Source organism: Sorghum bicolor, chromosome 3 (genome assembly GCF_000003195.3).
Source record: "Sorghum bicolor cultivar BTx623 chromosome 3, Sorghum_bicolor_NCBIv3, whole genome shotgun sequence".
Lineage (NCBI taxonomy): Eukaryota > Viridiplantae > Streptophyta > Magnoliopsida > Poales > Poaceae > Sorghum > Sorghum bicolor.
The window spans coordinates 58,210,923-58,227,989 of NC_012872.2; the positions used below are offsets into that span (position 1 = coordinate 58,210,923).

General features: G+C 40.9%; 1 protein-coding gene across 2 annotated transcripts; it reads right to left on the reverse strand.

The window, feature by feature from the left end:
* On the reverse strand, positions 425-9,185 carry LOC8054971 (GRIP and coiled-coil domain-containing protein 2). Of its 2 annotated transcripts, XM_002458206.2 has the most exons (5): positions 9,019-9,185; positions 8,751-8,819; positions 6,786-6,959; positions 5,988-6,446; positions 425-5,954 (listed from the first exon to the last, which is right to left on the reverse strand). In XM_002458206.2, exons 3-5 carry the CDS (start codon positions 6,838-6,840, stop codon positions 634-636), a joined length of 5,835 nt encoding a protein of 1,944 aa, XP_002458251.2. In that variant the 5' UTR covers positions 6,841-6,959; positions 8,751-8,819; positions 9,019-9,185; the 3' UTR covers positions 425-633. The 2 variants fall into 2 exon arrangements, with proteins under 2 accessions (XP_002458251.2, XP_021311225.1); XM_021455550.1 differs by having other exon boundaries at positions 425-6,446.

Sequence of the window (17,067 nt, forward strand, 5' to 3'; positions counted from 1 at the left end):
TGTGTAGTATCTAAACCTGAATGGCGGGGATGAATGCTGGCAAAACTGGCTTCCATTTGTCAACAGAAGTCTGCATAGAAAACTACTTTTGAAAAAGTGCCTAGAAACTCAGCCTACAAGCCAATGATGGATCTGGTGATAAAGTGCAGCCAATGATGGATCTGGTGATAGTTTTCATACGCCTGCAATCAATTACAAAAGGCTCCAAGATGAAGAAAGTTTAAATATAGACTCCATGCAATCTGAACCAAAACTGAGGAAAAACAAAGACAATCCTGCAATCTGTCATTAACAACAAAAATGTGTGGCAGAGATTCTTTACTAGGCGCGTTTCTTTCCTGTGCGATTTTGGATTGAAAACTGCAAACCTGAATATTTCTTGAGCTTACCTTCGCAGTCTCAGGTAGTATATTGACCAATCCGATAAAAAAATAAGGCAAAACGAATAAATTAATTACTACAGCAGTCCCCTTAGTAGCGAATAGAATGCACAAGCCACTGAATATGAGTATATGACTACCTCCAGAAAGTATTTGAGCCCTATACATGATACATAAGAAAAATGGCAATGGTCTCCTTACTGCAAAAATTCACAGCTAGAATGGAGCCTTTACATCTTTCTGACTTCCAAATTTAAAGGCAGAACGGGAGGCGAGGGCGACTCTGACTGCGGATGTAGCGCACCAGGTCATCGCTGTAATTCTTGTGGTAAACAATGGTGTCGCTCAGCTGCTTGATGGCTTCTCTCTTCTCCTGCACTCTAGCTGCTAGCTCGTCTTCTTTCTCGTCCACTGTCTTCTCGAGCTGGAGCATCTTTGCCTCTGCCTCAGCAGCACTCTTCGCCATTTCTGACACTACCATTTCTTTCTCTTTCAACCTAATAGCCAGCTCATTGTTCACATTGGCAAGTTCCTTCTGTTCCTTAAGATGATCATGTACCTTCTTCCTCAGGGCTTTAAGCTCGTCACTACATGCAGATGAGCGGTCAATGAAGAGCACAAAATTCTGACTGAAGAGTGTTTCTAGCTCATCCAATTTGGATGCCCATTTAGAGACCCCTGATTCAGCATGTCCTTTAATTTGCAGGAGAGTTCCTTCCAGCAAGCTGATTCTCCTTGAAAACTGCTGTACTGATTGTTCAAGATGACAGATCTCTGCCCGCAACGCTTCCGCTGTTGCTGCATATCTCTCTTCTTTGCATTTGCTTTCTGCTTCGGTAACTTTAATCTTCTGCTTTGCTAGCTGGAGCTGAACTTCAAGGTCTTGGACATGCTTTTGTAGCTTAATATTCTCCTTGTTTGCAGATAACTTTTCCTCTTCCAGAAGCCGATGTTTCTCCAAAGTTTCTGTGTTTTTCTGCTCTAGCTGATCTATCTGCTCCATCTGACTCCTCTCAAGTATCTCAAGATGTGATGCCCTTGTGGACACCTCATCATATGCGTACTGAAGCCTCTGACAGCTACCAACAGCCCCTCTAAGGCTCTGGTGGAGAACCTTCAGTCCTGCCTCATGATCAGAAATTTTTTGTGTAACTCTATCTTCAAATCCTGCCAGAAATGACATGTTTTCTGTGCATGCTTCAATCATAATTTTCAGATCCTTCTCCAACTTAGTCTTTTCAGAAGACAATAGATTGATTGTCTTCTCCAGATCTTTTGTTTTTGTACTCATGCCATCAAGTTGACAAGCTGCTTCAGCCTGGGCCTTCTCAAGATTCTCATGTAGATTAGACACTTTCAACATTGCCTCTTCCAACTGCTTGTTCAAGGTGGAATTGTTTTCTAGCTGGACGGAAAGCTCCTCTTTCAGTCGGGTCACCTCATTCTCAAGATTCTGTACTGAAGTCTCTGACTGCTTCAGTTGTGTTAGCACTGCATCCTTCTCTTCTTGTATTGCCTTCAACTCATCCTGCATCGCTACCTCGGCTTGTTGTGATTCCTCAGTCAAAGTGTAGATGTTCTTCTGTAACTCATCATTAACTTGCTGTAGAGTTGAAATGTTCTCAGTTTGCTTTTCAACCACAATCTCAAGATTCCTAACAGAAGCCTGAGACGTCTGTAACTCTAATAGAGCTGTGTCCTTCTCTGCACGTAGGTCTGAAATTTCAACATGCAGATTGCTCCTGGCTTCTTCAAACTGCTTGTCTAAGGTGGAGTTGTTTTCTAGCTGTTCGGAAAGCTCCTCTTTCAGTCGTGTCACCTCATTCTCAAGATTTTGTACTGAAGTCTCTGACTGCTTCAGTTGTGTTAGCACTGCATCCTTCTCTTCTTGTATTGCCTTCAACTCATCCTGCATCTCTGCCTTGGCTTGTTGTGATTGCTCAGTCAAAGTGTAGATGTTCTGCTGTAACTCATCATTAGCTTGCTGTAGAGTTGAAATGTTCTCAGTTTGCTTTTCAACCACAGTCTCAAGATTCCTAACAGAAGCCTGAGACGTCTGTAACTCTAATAGAGCTGTGTCCTTCTCTGCACCTAGGTCTGAAATTTGAGCATGCAGATTGCTCCTGGCTTCTTCAAACTGCTTGTCCAAGGTGGAGTTGTTTTCTAGCTGTTCGGAAAGCTCCTCTTTCAGCCGTGTCACCTCATTCTCAAGATTTTGTACTGAAGTCTCTGACTGCTTCAGTTGTGTTAGCACTGTATCCTTCTCTTCTTGTATTGCCTTCAACTCATCCTGCATCTCCGCCTTGGCTTGTTGTGATTGCTCAGTCAAAGTGTAGATGTTCTTCTGTAACTCATCATTAGCTTGCTGTAGAGTAGAAATGTTCTCAGTTTGCTTTTCAACCACAATCTCAAGATTCCTGACAGAAGCCTGAGACGTCTGTAACTCCAATAGAGCTGTGTCCTTCTCTGCACCTAGGTCTGAAATTTGAGCATGCAGATTGCTCCTGGCTTCTTCAAACTGCTTGTCCAAGGTGGAGTTGTTTTCTAGCTGTATGGAAAGCTCCTCTTTCAGTCGTGTCACCTCGTTCTCAAGATTTTGTACTGAAGTCTCTGACTGCTTCAGTTGTGTTAGCACTGTATCCTTCTCTTCTTGTATTGCCTTCAACTCATCCTGCATCTCCGCCTTGGCTTGTTGTGATTGCTCAGTCAAAGTGTAGATGTTCTTCTGTAGCTCATCATTAGCTTGCTGTAGAGTAGAAATGTTCTCAGTTTGCTTTTCAACCACAGTCTCAAGATTCCTGACAGAAGCCTGAGACGTCTGTAACTCTAATAGAGCTGTGTCCTTCTCTGCACCTAGGTCTGAAATTTGAGCATGCAGATTGCTCCTGGCTTCTTCAAACTGCTTGTCCAAGGTGGAGTTGTTTTCTAGCTGTTCGGAAAGCTCCTCTTTCAGCCGTGTCACCTCATTCTCAAGATTTTGTACTGAAGTCTCTGACTGCTTCAGTTGTGTTAGCACTGTATCCTTCTCTTCTTGTATTGCCTTCAACTCATCCTGCATCTCCGCCTTGGCTTGTTGTGATTGCTCAGTCAAAGTGTAGATGTTCTTCTGTAACTCATCATTAGCTTGCTGTAGAGTAGAAATGTTCTCAGTTTGCTTTTCAACCACAATCTCAAGATTCCTGACAGAAGCCTGAGACGTCTGTAACTCCAATAGAGCTGTGTCCTTCTCTGCACCTAGGTCTGAAATTTGAGCATGCAGATTGCTCCTGGCTTCTTCAAACTGCTTGTCCAAGGTGGAGTTGTTTTCTAGCTGTATGGAAAGCTCCTCTTTCAGTCGTGTCACCTCGTTCTCAAGATTTTGTACTGAAGTCTCTGACTGCTTCAGTTGTGTTAGCACTGTATCCTTCTCTTCTTGTATTGCCTTCAACTCATCCTGCATCTCCGCCTTGGCTTGTTGTGATTGCTCAGTCAAAGTGTAGATGTTCTTCTGTAGCTCATCATTAGCTTGCTGTAGAGTAGAAATGTTCTCAGTTTGCTTTTCAACCACAATCTCAAGATTCCTGACAGAAGCCTGAGACGTCTGTAACTCCAATAGAGCTGTGTCCTTCTCTGCACCTAGGTCTGAAATTTGAGCATGCAGATTGCTCCTGGCTTCTTCAAACTGCTTGTCCAAGGTGGAGTTGTTTTCTAGCTGTATGGAAAGCTCCTCTTTCAGTCGTGTCACCTCATTCTCAAGATTTTGTACTGAAGTCTCTGACTGCTTCAGTTGTGTTAGCACTGCATCCTTCTCTTCTTGTATTGCCTTCAACTCATCCTGCATCTCTGCCTTGGCTTGTTGTGATTGCTCAGTCAAAGTGTAGATGTTCTTCTGTAACTCATCATTAGCTTGTTGTAGAGTTGAAATGTTCTCAGTTTGCTTTTCAACCACAATCTCAAGATTCCTGACAGAAGCCTGAGACGTCTGTAACTCCAATAGAGATGTGTCCTTCTCTGCACGTACTTCTGCAATTTCAGCATGCAAACTGCTCCTGACCTCCTCCAATTGCTTCTCCAAGACAGAAATGTTATTCTTCATATCTTCATTAGCATGATGCAAGATTGAGGTTTGCTCTTTTTCTTGCTCCAACTCAATTCTAAGGTTCTTGATACAACCATCGGACTGCTGCAACTCTGAAATAATCTTGTTCTTTTCATCATGTAATGCTAAAATTTCAGCATGGTGACTAACCTTCGCCCCTTCCAACTGCATCTCTAGGTTGGAATTGCTCTTTTGCAAGTCCTCATGAGCAAGCTGCAGAACAGAAATTTGTTCTCTTTGCTTCTCTAACTGGAGTTCTAGGGTATTGAGTGAATCATTTGACTGCTGTAAGCTATTGATGGCCTCTTCCTTCTCTCCTTGTAATGCAATGATCTCCTCTTGCAGATTAGTCCTAGTTTCTTCCAGTTGCTTGTGAAAGCTAGAATTTTTATCCAGCATTTCTTCATTTGCTTGCTGGATAACTGAAATTTGGTTGCGCTGCAGTTCCAAGTCACTCCGAAGATTCTTGATTTGAGCCTCAGATTCTTGTAACTGAGCCAGTGCTACAATTTTCTCCTGCTGAAGTACTGTAATCTCATTATACAGATCGGTCTTTGCTGCTTTGAGGTCTTTGATGGCCTCCTGAAGATTTGAAATCTCTTGTACTTGCTGTTCTAACATGCTCTCGAGATTAACTATAGAAGTAACAGCTTCATTCTTCTGTCCTTGTACTTCTACAATCTCATTATGCAGGTTAGAATTTGCCAGATCCAGGTTTTCATTAGTCTTCTGCATATCTGAAATCCTATCAAGTTGCTGTGACAGATCGTTCTCAAGATTCATCAAAGAAGCCTCTAGCCGCTCTATCTCTGATGTGGCAGAATTCTTCTCCTTCCGTAGCTCCGCAATATGACTATTGAGAACACTTTTCGTTGACTCCAGTTCCTTTTCTAGATCCTTAACATTAGACTGTGCCTCCTCTAACTCACTCAAGTACATAGAATTTTCTGATGTTAGCCTTTCTTTTTCTTCTGCTGCAGTACTTCGTTCCTTGTTCAGATTGTTCATCATCTCTGTGGTCTCAGCCTTCAGGCCATCTATTTCCAGCCTCAGTTGCTGGAGTTTTCTTTCAGCTGAATGATTTTCTGTGGCCAATGATTCATTTTCAGCTTTGGCTTCCGCAATGGTTGCTTTCAGTTGAGAGCACTCAATATCTAAGTTATGATGAAGTGCTTTCAGGTTATCATGCTCCACCGACAGCATCAGGTTATGGTTCTTCAGGTTCTGGTTTTCTTCAAATAAGGTCTGCACCTCTTTCTCAGCCTTCAGGGACTTCTCTAGTTCTGATGCCATGATGCTGCATTTGTCCACTGTATCTTTCAGCTGATTCCTCAGATCTTCCATCTCTTTCTTCATGTCTACAATTGACATCTTCAGGTTATCTCTCTCTTCTTCAATAGTTTGCTTCTCACTAGACAATGTTTTGACCTCATTCTCCTTACATTGTATGATGCTAAGCAAGTCTCCTTCCTCCCTCTTTGCAGTTTCAACTAATGATTTCAGATTTTCATTCTCAGATGACAAACTTGCAACCTCTAAACTTAACTCTCCTCTTGTGGCTTCTTTATCCTTGATTGTTTTTCCTAGTAGCTGCTTCAGATCAGATATTTCCTTGGCTTGTTCTTCCGTACTTTGTTTTAGCTTCTCAATTTCTGCTTCCATGCTATGATCCTCATCAAGCTTATGGTTCAGGCCGTTTTCTTCATTCAACACTACTTTTGGTGTAGTTACATTATTTTCTGATCTGTCTCCTTCCACGTCTGAATCAGATGAATCTGAACCTGAAGAACTGTGGCCAACAGTTTCTAGTTTGCTAATTAGCTGTTTATAGTGCTTGTGAAGGTATTCATAGTCCTCATGGAAGCCCTTCACAAGGGAAGATAACTTTGATTTCTTGACGGGATTTTCAGAATCATCTTGTTCATTCTCAGTCTGTTCGTTCTCCTCTCCTATCATTCTTAAAATGTTTTCCACATTTTCATCAACATCTGAAAAAACAAAATAACACTATTATTTTCAGTCAACAGCTCACTAGAAACAGGAAAGCCATTAGTTAAATAACAGGGCAGAGTTCTTCTAAAACAACGCAATTTTAGTTATATCAAAAGCATTTTAATGATGAAAACTGGACACATATGACTCAGGCGTGTTAATCTGGTATTGTAATCACATTGAGATCAGCCAAACAGAATGGCAAAAATAAAACAGTAGATAAGTAGGAATAGTCTCCTGACGTGAAACAATTTCATTTATAAAGGCCTTTTGAGATCCCTGTATGTACATAAAAAATCATTTGAGTAAATATTAGTCTTGAATTAAGAGAATACCCTTTTTGCTCTCTAAAAGATGCTTGGACTTTCTAATTTTGTGTTTCTTCGTCATGCTGAAGTTCTTGTATCCACAAGCTTTAGCTTTACTATTTCTTTGCAGAATATCTTCCTCAGACCAAATTGATCATCACTGAGGGCATATCATGCTGCAGCTCCTGATTAGCTTTGCTCCTGAATGGGTAAAAAGGAAAGGAAGTCAATGAATAGGAAGCCATCTGTGGATCATATCAACTAGAATAGCAAAAAAAAAAATCCAAGAACCAAGAAAAACAAATATAGTTTTTTCAATGGAAATGGTTCAACTAAGTAATGATTGAAAATACTCTCTGCACACATAGCTGAATAAGTGTAAACTGGAAAAGATTGAACGTCTTTGAAGGGGTGTATATCACCAAGTTAGCAAAATTGGAGAGTTGAATGTACAGGTATATTCCCAGAATGCACAAAGGCCTTAATTCGTGAAGCTCGTATGCAGAATTTGGAGCCAAATTTAGTAGCACCGGTAAGCAAGACGAAGTTTATTTCTCGAATACGCAAAAGGCTTGTGTATCATTGTATTAAGATCGAGAAATAGTTTGATTACAACAACGTGCCACCTAATGGCGCACTAAGGGGGCAGATGAATTTACAAAGATTTTATCCCCACCTCGCGGACTCTGAACTAGGTGATTACTCGGGAAGCAAGACGAAGTAGAATGTCAAACATTTCAAGTATGGACTTCATGTTCTGTAACTAATATGTACGCCAAATGATGAGCAACATAGTTTAGGTTATGAGGTCTTAAAGTTACATATAACTGGTTTCCCTGGAGGCATGTTGTTACATCATGATCTTCATTTGTATGCAGTGATATGTGGCATTGATAGTAAGTGATCTTTTAATCAAATAATTGCTTAATGCAGCGGAATTTACAAAACGTCAACTACACCGTGGGATTTTTAGGATATTTTTCTTACATCATGTGGTGTCCTGGAAGATAGGAAGTAAAAAAATAAAAAATAAAAACGGAATTACATTTTGCATTTTAGATCTTGGCAAATCATGCTTGACAGAAGAAAAGAAACTTCTATGAACTACCACAGCATTACCATTAACACCATATATTAAGACTAAGGTACTCTTTTTTAGATAATAAACTTATTACTTGTGAAAGACACTTTGGAAGTTCGTTGCAGTAGCACATAGATATAGTGACATATATCTGATGTATCTTCTATGCCTGCAAGGCCATCTCAAAACCAGAGTCTGACTGAGCTAATTTGCAATCTGGATTAGTACATTATAAACATTTTATTTATTTTCATCTACCAAGTCTCAGTCGTCGCCCAACCTCTTGGGCAGCATAACTGTGTAAGCTGTTGTAAAAAAGAACTGCGTAAGTTCAGATGCATATTTGAAAGGGTGCCCTATTTGAAATGCCATATGGAGCCGTTCTGAGCATGAGCCCAGTATTGTTCATGGCATAATACCACTACATACTCATATGCGAGCTGATTGGGGAAATACCAGATCAAAGTATTTTGTCTTATGAAATCATCAACTAGTGGTAACAAACATGCGGGTCCCAGCTAGCGAAGGAATATTCAGAAAAATAATGCACGAACACAAAATTAACGAGTGACGACTGACAAGTGCCAACCACTCCGCAGATATATAATCGCATACTCCTATCCAGAAAGGAAGACAGACATGGAAGAGGCAACGAAGGCTAAGACTTGGAAGAGAGAACGACATGTTTCTGGTGTTCTAATCTTAAGCTTCTGCAGCGATCCATGTCAGCTGCCACATCAGAACGTGCAGGCCCACAAGGCCAGACAACGATCCATCCAAGAACGCACACCCGCACACACATTCCTACAGAAAATTTCTTGACTACCGCAAGAGCAAGAACATCACAACAGCACACCTAATCTGGGAAACAAGAAACCAGAAAAAAAAACTGAGAAAATCAAGAGACATACCGCCGAAATGTCGCCTGTCCAGCTCTCCTCTATAACTCCCTCCAACTCCTGTTGAACCCGAAACAAGATCTGACGAAATGAAAAGAAAAGAAAAAAACACAAAGCATGATCAGAGATCGCAGACCGGTCGCAGTGAACTAGCGAAGCAAGCACACAGCAACCTATCAGATCAAATAAACTCAGGGGGAACAGAAGCCAGCAGCAAGCAGATGGAAATCAAAATCCAGACCAAGACACGGGAGGAGGAGGAGGAGGAGGAGGAGGTTACCTGAAACTGAAAGGATGGGTGGGTGAACCGCGTGCTTGGCGAGAACCTGACCCGGAGAGCGGAGGTTTCTTCTCCACTAGGCTGATGATGTGTGGGCAGCGTTAGAAACGCGCCCTAGCGAGCGAGCAGCCATGGTCTTGTCCTCTTTGGTCTTTCGGAACCTCTGCAGCTTGTACCTGACGCCTAGAAAAGCCCACCGCTTCGGTACCTTATTACAAGAATGCCATCGAACTGAAACAGCGCTCCCGCCACTGCGAGCGCGAGGGCGCGAGATACGGCCGGGCCAGGTCCAGCGTGCAGAGGCTGCCATGCGGGGCCCGCGGGGGGGCGTGGTCCGAGCTGGCGAGGCGTGGGAGCCAGCTGGGCAGCGCGGCCGGCTTTTTGTCTCGTCCGTGCGCTGACGCGTCGGGGGGTTTTGTCCCTGAGTTCCCGCCTTGACGCCACTAGGGAGCCAGGAACCAGGATGTTCTGTGGCCGGGTTTCAGGTTCGGATCCATTTTTTTTTTTTAAACGAAACCGGCAGGAGAGCTGCCTATTGTATTAAATAGGAAGAGCCTAGACAGGCACTGTACAGCCATGTATAAAAAGATCTTAAGATCTTAAAAAAACAGCTACAACTCCAAAACCTCGCGTTAGGAACAAATTACATCAAGCGCGCAAAAATAAGTTAGAAACGTGCTTTGCACCCGCCATTACCCACACTCTTGCCTCATCCTTGATTTTCTGGAGGAGTTGCGCTGTCGCAGATTCCTTGTGCTCAAAGATTCGTGCATTTCTTTCTTTCCAAATCTCCCAACAAACGAGCATGATGATCGAACGAAGGCCTCGCCTCGCCATCGAAGGTGTGTGATCCATGTTGTCCCACCAACTTTGTACAGTGCTGGCACCCAGGTAGAAGGGCGCAGCGGTTCATTACTTAGCCATGTTGCAATGCCCTTCCAGATACGCCTAGTGTAGCGGCAGTCTTGCAACCACAGTACTAATGAGGTGGCTAACACAAGTTATTAGCTGAGTCTGTTTAAAAACTACTCCAGCTAATTTTTAACGGTTAATTGCTGCTAGCTGGGTGGATCAAATATGATCTAAAGCACAGTTGTTTCCTTTTAATAAAATACGGGCCTATATACATTATACCCGATTGCAAAAAAAAAAAAAAAAAAAAAAAACTGCGATAGCTCTAGCCATTATAGCGCCGCTTCTAGAGTTTGAATTTTTCTGGTAATTTTTTAGGCCCTGTTTAGTTCCCACATAAAATTTTTTCATCCATCACATCGAATCTTTAGACACATACATGGAATATTAAATGTAGATAAAAAAATAAACTAATTACACAGTTTGGTTGAAAATCGCGAGACGAATCTTTTAAGCCTAGTTAGTCCATGATTAGCCTTAAGTTCTACAGTAACCTACATGTGCTAATGACTGATTAATTATGCTTAATAGATTTGTCTTGCAGTTTCCAGATGAGTTATGTAATTTGTTTTTTTATTAGTTTCTAAAAACCCCTTCCGACACATTCGATGTGCCACTAAAAAATTTTTCATCTCCAATCTAAACAGACCTTTAATACAAATAAAATAGTTGGTTACGAAATTGCAACAGCTAGACTTCCAAAAACACATTTGGAACGATCCTCGGATCAGGAGGTGATCGAGATGGAGAGCAGTGGACACTGGGCAGCATTACTTGTGGCTGTTTGTGGTGCACCAGTGTCCAGTGGGGCCTGACGAGGACGGCCTCCTTCATTTTCGTCCATCAGATGGTGATCTGCTTTGTTGTGTCGTCTCCCCCAATAGGGAATCTTTGTGGGCTTCAGCTTCATCTGCATAGAATTGCTCAATTGCTATGCTATCCGCCTTGAGTTGGTCGCTGCGTTACGGCTGTGTTGTCATCAATCGAGACCCGCTTGAAGTAACGGGATCACAGTAGATTAATAATCTCACGAAAACCATGTGTGTATCTGTGGCAGTTGCATGATGACGAAGCGCAAGTATGTAAGCAGTTAAGCGTCTGATGCCAACACAACCCTTTTTTTTCTCTCCCTTTTTTTTGTTTACTTCTATAGCCTCCTGGATGGCTGATAACAACAGTTTGTAGGCACATGACGCGATGCATGGGGCTGATGTTAATTTCTGGAATCAATCGAACCGAGACGCCCCCAATCAGTGCCGTGAACGCGGTACGTTGGGCTGCTTGCAGCGTAGTACTGCAAAATGTAGCGAAATGCCGTTTGTATACCATGTAGAATTTTGAGGGCACGCAATGCTTCGGATTTCTCAAGATTTTCTGCAACTTGGGAGCTAGCAATGCAGAGTTGATAGCTTTGGGCCTTGTTTAGTTACTATCAAAAACCAAAAACTTTTCAAGATTCTCCATCACATCGGATCGTACGACAAATGCATGGAGCATTAAATATAGATAACAATAAAAATTAATTATACAGCTGTAAATCGCGAGACCAATCTTTTAAATCTAGTTACTCTATAATTGAACAATATGTATCAAATAAAAATGAAAGTATTATAGTAGCGAAATCCAAAAAGATTTCACACAACTAAGGCCTTGGTATTCTCTGATCGGGTGGTATTCTCTGATCGGTCTCGGTGGATGAATGCCGGTGGAAAAGAGGAATATTCCAATACTACTGCCCACTAGACCGATCCAAATACTGCACCGGCAATATTCCTTCCGATCCAGCAGCTGATGAGGTCCAGATAGATCTGGCCACTGCCGATCGATCGAGCAGAGGCAGAGCAGGGTGTGGCCTGCAACGGAACGTCGACGGAGCATGTGACCGTGACCTGGGCCCCGTGGCCTCTACTGTACGGTGCTGCGAGAAAAAGACAGCCCTTGTGCGAGCGAGCATGTTAGCTGCGGCACTGCACCTCTGTGCCGCCTACTGTATGCGTCCGTCGTCCATGCTTGTTGGCCTCTCTCTGTACGAGGTGCATGTGAGCATACTGTATATGCGCGCATGCAACGTCTGTTTTCGTGTTCCGTCACTTGTCTTTTACACCTAAAATCCAAAAAAAAATTAAAATTTCTCGTCACGTCAAATCTTACGGCAAGCATTAGACATAAATAAAAAATAACTAATTGTATAGTTTAACTATAATTTACGAGATAATTTTTTTAAATTTAGTTAGTTTAGAATGGAAAATAATTACTAAATACAAATGAAAGTGGTACAATACCTTTAAAAAATTTATACTGGGAAAACAAAGCCTTTGTCTCCATACAATGCAACTACTGCTCAGTGCTCAGTGCTCACTGTCACCAGCTCTCACCTGGACAAGCAGAGCACATACTCCGGCCGAACTCGCGTTCCGCCACGCGGGCCACATGGCGCTCCAGTTCTGTCCAGTGCTCGATTGACGATTAGCGACGAGCGACCCCATCCGCCAGCCACCTCGTTCTAATGATCGATCTCTCATTTCTTGTGCGTGGACGGTGGGCCGTGATCCCATCCCGTAAGGTTTCGGCTCGTGTCGCCGGCCGACCAGGTACTGAAAAAGGGCTATTTATCAAAATTTTTAAAAATTGCTCTCCAACAGTTTTGTATTTGACTTATGCATTCTGCCAAACTTGGCATTTAATGGACCAAACTTGGCATTTTTGCATAGGCACAATGACTTGGCAATTTTGATATTCTGAGAATCTTGGACTCCTTGTCGTGCCCGTACTCCCCACGTCGCGGTAGTTTTCCGCGAAACGACTCCTCCCCGCACGCGACTATTTTCTTTCCCCCGCGCGCCACCTCCTTTTTTCTGCGTGTCGCCTTCTTTTTTCCTTGCGACCTGGATGCCGCGGTGCACCCTGGGACTGTTGCCTCGATCGGATCTCGACGACCTGGACTAAGCGTCGACGTGGACCAAGCGACGACGCGCGAGAGAATTGGCGGCGACGGGCGAAAGAGTGGCGCGCGACGAGCGCCCACGCGACGCGCCAGAAAATTTTCCGCGAAGATGAAAGATTCTCGAACAAAAATAGTTGGGTCCACTATTTTTGGATATGCCAAGTCAAAAATACCAAACACTTGGAGATGAACTTATTTTTCCTTTGGCAAAACGTTTAGGGACTTGGCAAACTTCAACAAATGGCAAATTCTAATTGCATAACTGTTGGAGATGCTCTACTGTGAGGGTGTAGTTCGTCGTCCATGCTTTTGGGCTATCTGTAATGGAGTCTGTCCAATGAAAAAAACATATTGTTCGTTGATTTGTTATGAAAAAAATACTACTAAATGATCCGTAGATTCGACTAATAAACTCAAACGAATAACCACACACTACTTGTTCCTGCCCAACACTTATTGTGCCATGCGGTGATCTGATCTACGGGAGAGAGAAAGGGAAAGATCTGCGATGTGTGCTCCTCCTTAACGTTTACAAGTCTCAAATCTCAACTCTCAGGAAAACTGACCAGGAAACTGGAAGCTGGAGCAGAGCTACAGCCGAACTCACATTCTGCCACGCGGGCCTCATGACGCCCGATCCCCAGTTCCAGTGGTCGATTAAGCCCTAACTAGTTATATAATCATATAGTTAGCTAATTTAATTCTATATATAATCTAGCTATAGTTATCTAGTTTTGTAGTTAGATTTGATAGGTAGTTAGGTAATTAGGCAATGTAGTTAGCAAATGTATTTTATATAGATAGATAGTAAATTTAGATAGATATTTAGTTAGGTTACTAGGTGATGTAGTTAGATAATGTATTTGGATTGCATGAATTTGTTTATTTTGGATGTCTAGAGACTTTGATATTATGTAGTTGTTTCTATGGAGGGCAAGAATCTGAGAGGGAGGACGAACAAATGAGAGTAGGCTCAGACAGTAAAACTGTTCGGAGCCACAGATCTCGGCTCCGAGGCCGGAGCCACAGATCTCGGCTCCGAGGTCGGCGCCAAGATCTGGCTCCGAGGTACCAGCCACGTCAGTGCCACCTAGGATACCTTGATGTGCGTGGTCAAGCACCTCGAAGCCATGATTTGTGGCGCTGAGGCCTTGTTTAGTTCGCGAAATGAAAAGTTTTCGGCCACTGTAGCATTTTCGTTTGTTTGTGTCAAATATTATCCAATTATGGACTAACTAGGGTCAAAAGATTCGTCTCGTGATTTACAGGCAAACTGTCTAATTAGTTTTTATTTTCATCTATATTTAATGTTTCATGCATGTGCCGTAAGATTCGATGTGACAGGGAATCTTGAAAACTTTTTGGATTTTGGAGTGAACTAAACAAGGCCTGAGATGTGTTACCTCGTAGTCATGAGTTCTGACGCCAACCCCTAAGATTTAAAGATCAGTTTATGTCATTTAAGGGGTCAAATATAAATTTATTTTAAAAAAAGAGCTAAATTGCAAAAATATTGGGCACGGTGGATCGTAATCTATGGTTTCGGCTTGTGTATGTGTGGGCTACAGGTATACTTAAAGAAGGCTTCTTAACATCCATAGCATCTAAATGCGTAGCCTACAAATTAGGCCTACCACAGGTGACAAAAAGACCTATAGGTTAGTGGTTACACGAATTTTAATAGCATCTCATGTCTAGATTTTATTCTTTATGAGAGTAATTTTTTTATAATTTAATAGTATTATAGTTTCAGTGGTAAGCGATGATTTATCAACATAATAAGGTGCTTATGGTTACTTCGTTAGTCTCAAGAATTTAGGTGAGTGCATTCATAGAGTATGGATGTGCATATGTTGTGAACATCTATGTTGTATTTTGTAGATAGTAATTTGCAAAAAAAAAAATTACTTGTACAAGTTTACAAGTGCATGAGCATTAGTAAACGGGGTTTTGCTATTGTTATTATCGTTGTGATTTTTCTTTTTTTTTCCTTCTATGTTTCCTAGTTCTTTGTTGTGATTTTTCTTTTTCTTTTTATGTTTCCTTCTATGTTTCCTAGTTCTTCGTTGTAATTTTTCTTTTTCTTCCTTTTTTACTTCTCTATGTGTTCCTAGTTTTTTGTTGTGACTTGTTATCCTTTCGTTACACATCCTAGTAGAGGGTAACATCTTGTTTCATAAAAAAACGATAAAAAAATCAAGAGAGGTAGTGGCATTGGGGATTTTATGGTTTGTTTGTTGGAGCCGTGCGTGCTACCATAATGCTGGCTTTACGTGCTTTTCAAATATTGATTGTTGTCCATCATAAATGTATTACATATCATGCAAAAGAAAATTCAAAGGATGATTTTAGTACAAAGATTTTAACGGTTGTTATCGAAGTGTTTGCTGATTTCTGTTAGGTCATTCTTAGTGTGGGTTTTATGGTCTAGTTTGTAACACATCTATATTTTAAAAACAGTGCAGAAAATTTTTATCATCATGAAACTTTCTCTACTTCCATGAAACTCTTATCATCCCTCTCTTTATTAATACGGCGCCATGTCACCATATTTAATATCCACAAAACTCCAATAAAACCCTATTGAAATTGGCCTTAGAAGCTAGAAGATGAAACAAAACAAAAGTTCCCTGATTTTGTTGTGTTGAGAAACTATATATTTATTACAAATAAATAAGAAAAAACAACTTTTTAGCCACAAGCTCAAATGTTATAACTTAAACAAATAGTCCCTTACATTCCACGCAGCCATGCATGCTACTCGCTCTATCCCCAAATAAATCAATTCCTTGATTAATTTTATAGAAAAGATTAACATCATCGACTAAAATGAGTATTTTATGAAAACATACTCTACAATAAATCTGATAAATCTAATGATACTAGTTTAATACCATAAATCTTAACCTTCTATTCTAGAAATTTGGCCACAGTTTTAAAAACTGACTCAAGACATATCTAGGAATCTTTTTATTCAAGGACATAGAAAGTATATATGTATCTATCTCTAATATTAAAGAGTCAAACTTTCCTCTTTATTTTTTGTTTGGCCTCCTGTTACCTAACTACTTAGTGGAAGTCAGGTATAGTTCATATATGTTTTTTCGAGCGTCTTGCGTCCTTTATATACATTTTTTCTAGTCATCTTATGTCCAGTTTTGATTTGTGTTTCTTTTTGTTCTTGAATCTGGTTTGATTTTAAAACATATTAGAACATATGACATGATGCAAGACATAATTTTAGCTGCAATGTATGGGCACGGTTTTTTTTAAACCTCGCAAGAACTTTATTCATTGAGGGTGGTTACATCGTTTATCAAAAAAGCGAGAAGAAAACCTACTATGTGAGAGGCCAAGGCCCTTTCGGAACAAGGAAAACTATAGGGGTTTTGGAGGTTTTTAAAAATGTATGAAAATTTCCTATATAACCTTCTGAAAAAAGAATTAAACTCACGAAGATCCTTTGGATTCCTATGAGGTGTATAACATCATAGGAAATTTTGCACAAAAAATAGCATGAGGTTAGACCTCATGAAAACTTTCATTTATATCTAGAATTCTCTTGGAACTTTTTTTATGTGTTGCATCAAGGCCATAATGAAAACTTCCTTGCATTTTAAATTCCTACAAGATTGTAATTTCCATGCAACTCCATTCCTATGTGTTTTCCCTTCTCGCGTTTTAAAAATCATGTGTCCCAAAAATCTCTAAAAAGGAGGAAGGGAGTTGAAAGTAGGGTGCTGCATAGGACAATTTGTGGTTGATCACAATGCAAGCGTACAACAAGCAATTGTAGTCTTTATATACTCATGCTAATTTGAGATTGGGTAACTTCAATTTTAGTCTATTAATAATAGAGTTATTTATAGTTAAAAATACAACATACACTTTTGTGCTAATTCAAGATTCGATAACTTAGTTTTATAACTACTAATAATGGAGTGTTAGTTAAAGCCTATTTATTTGGGCTTTTTCTATGACCTTGTGGACTTTTCAAAAGCCAAATGGCTCTAATACCCAAAAGCTCACTATTGATTTGAAAATAAAAAGTATTGAAACAAGAGGTATTCGCTTCATAAAGGCCTTTACAATACAATCAATAATTCGATTCGTTTTCATTAGGTCTTCCTCTACCTTCCTTAGGGGTTATTACTTATTTAGTAGGTCAACATATGTACTCTTTACCTGCTTAT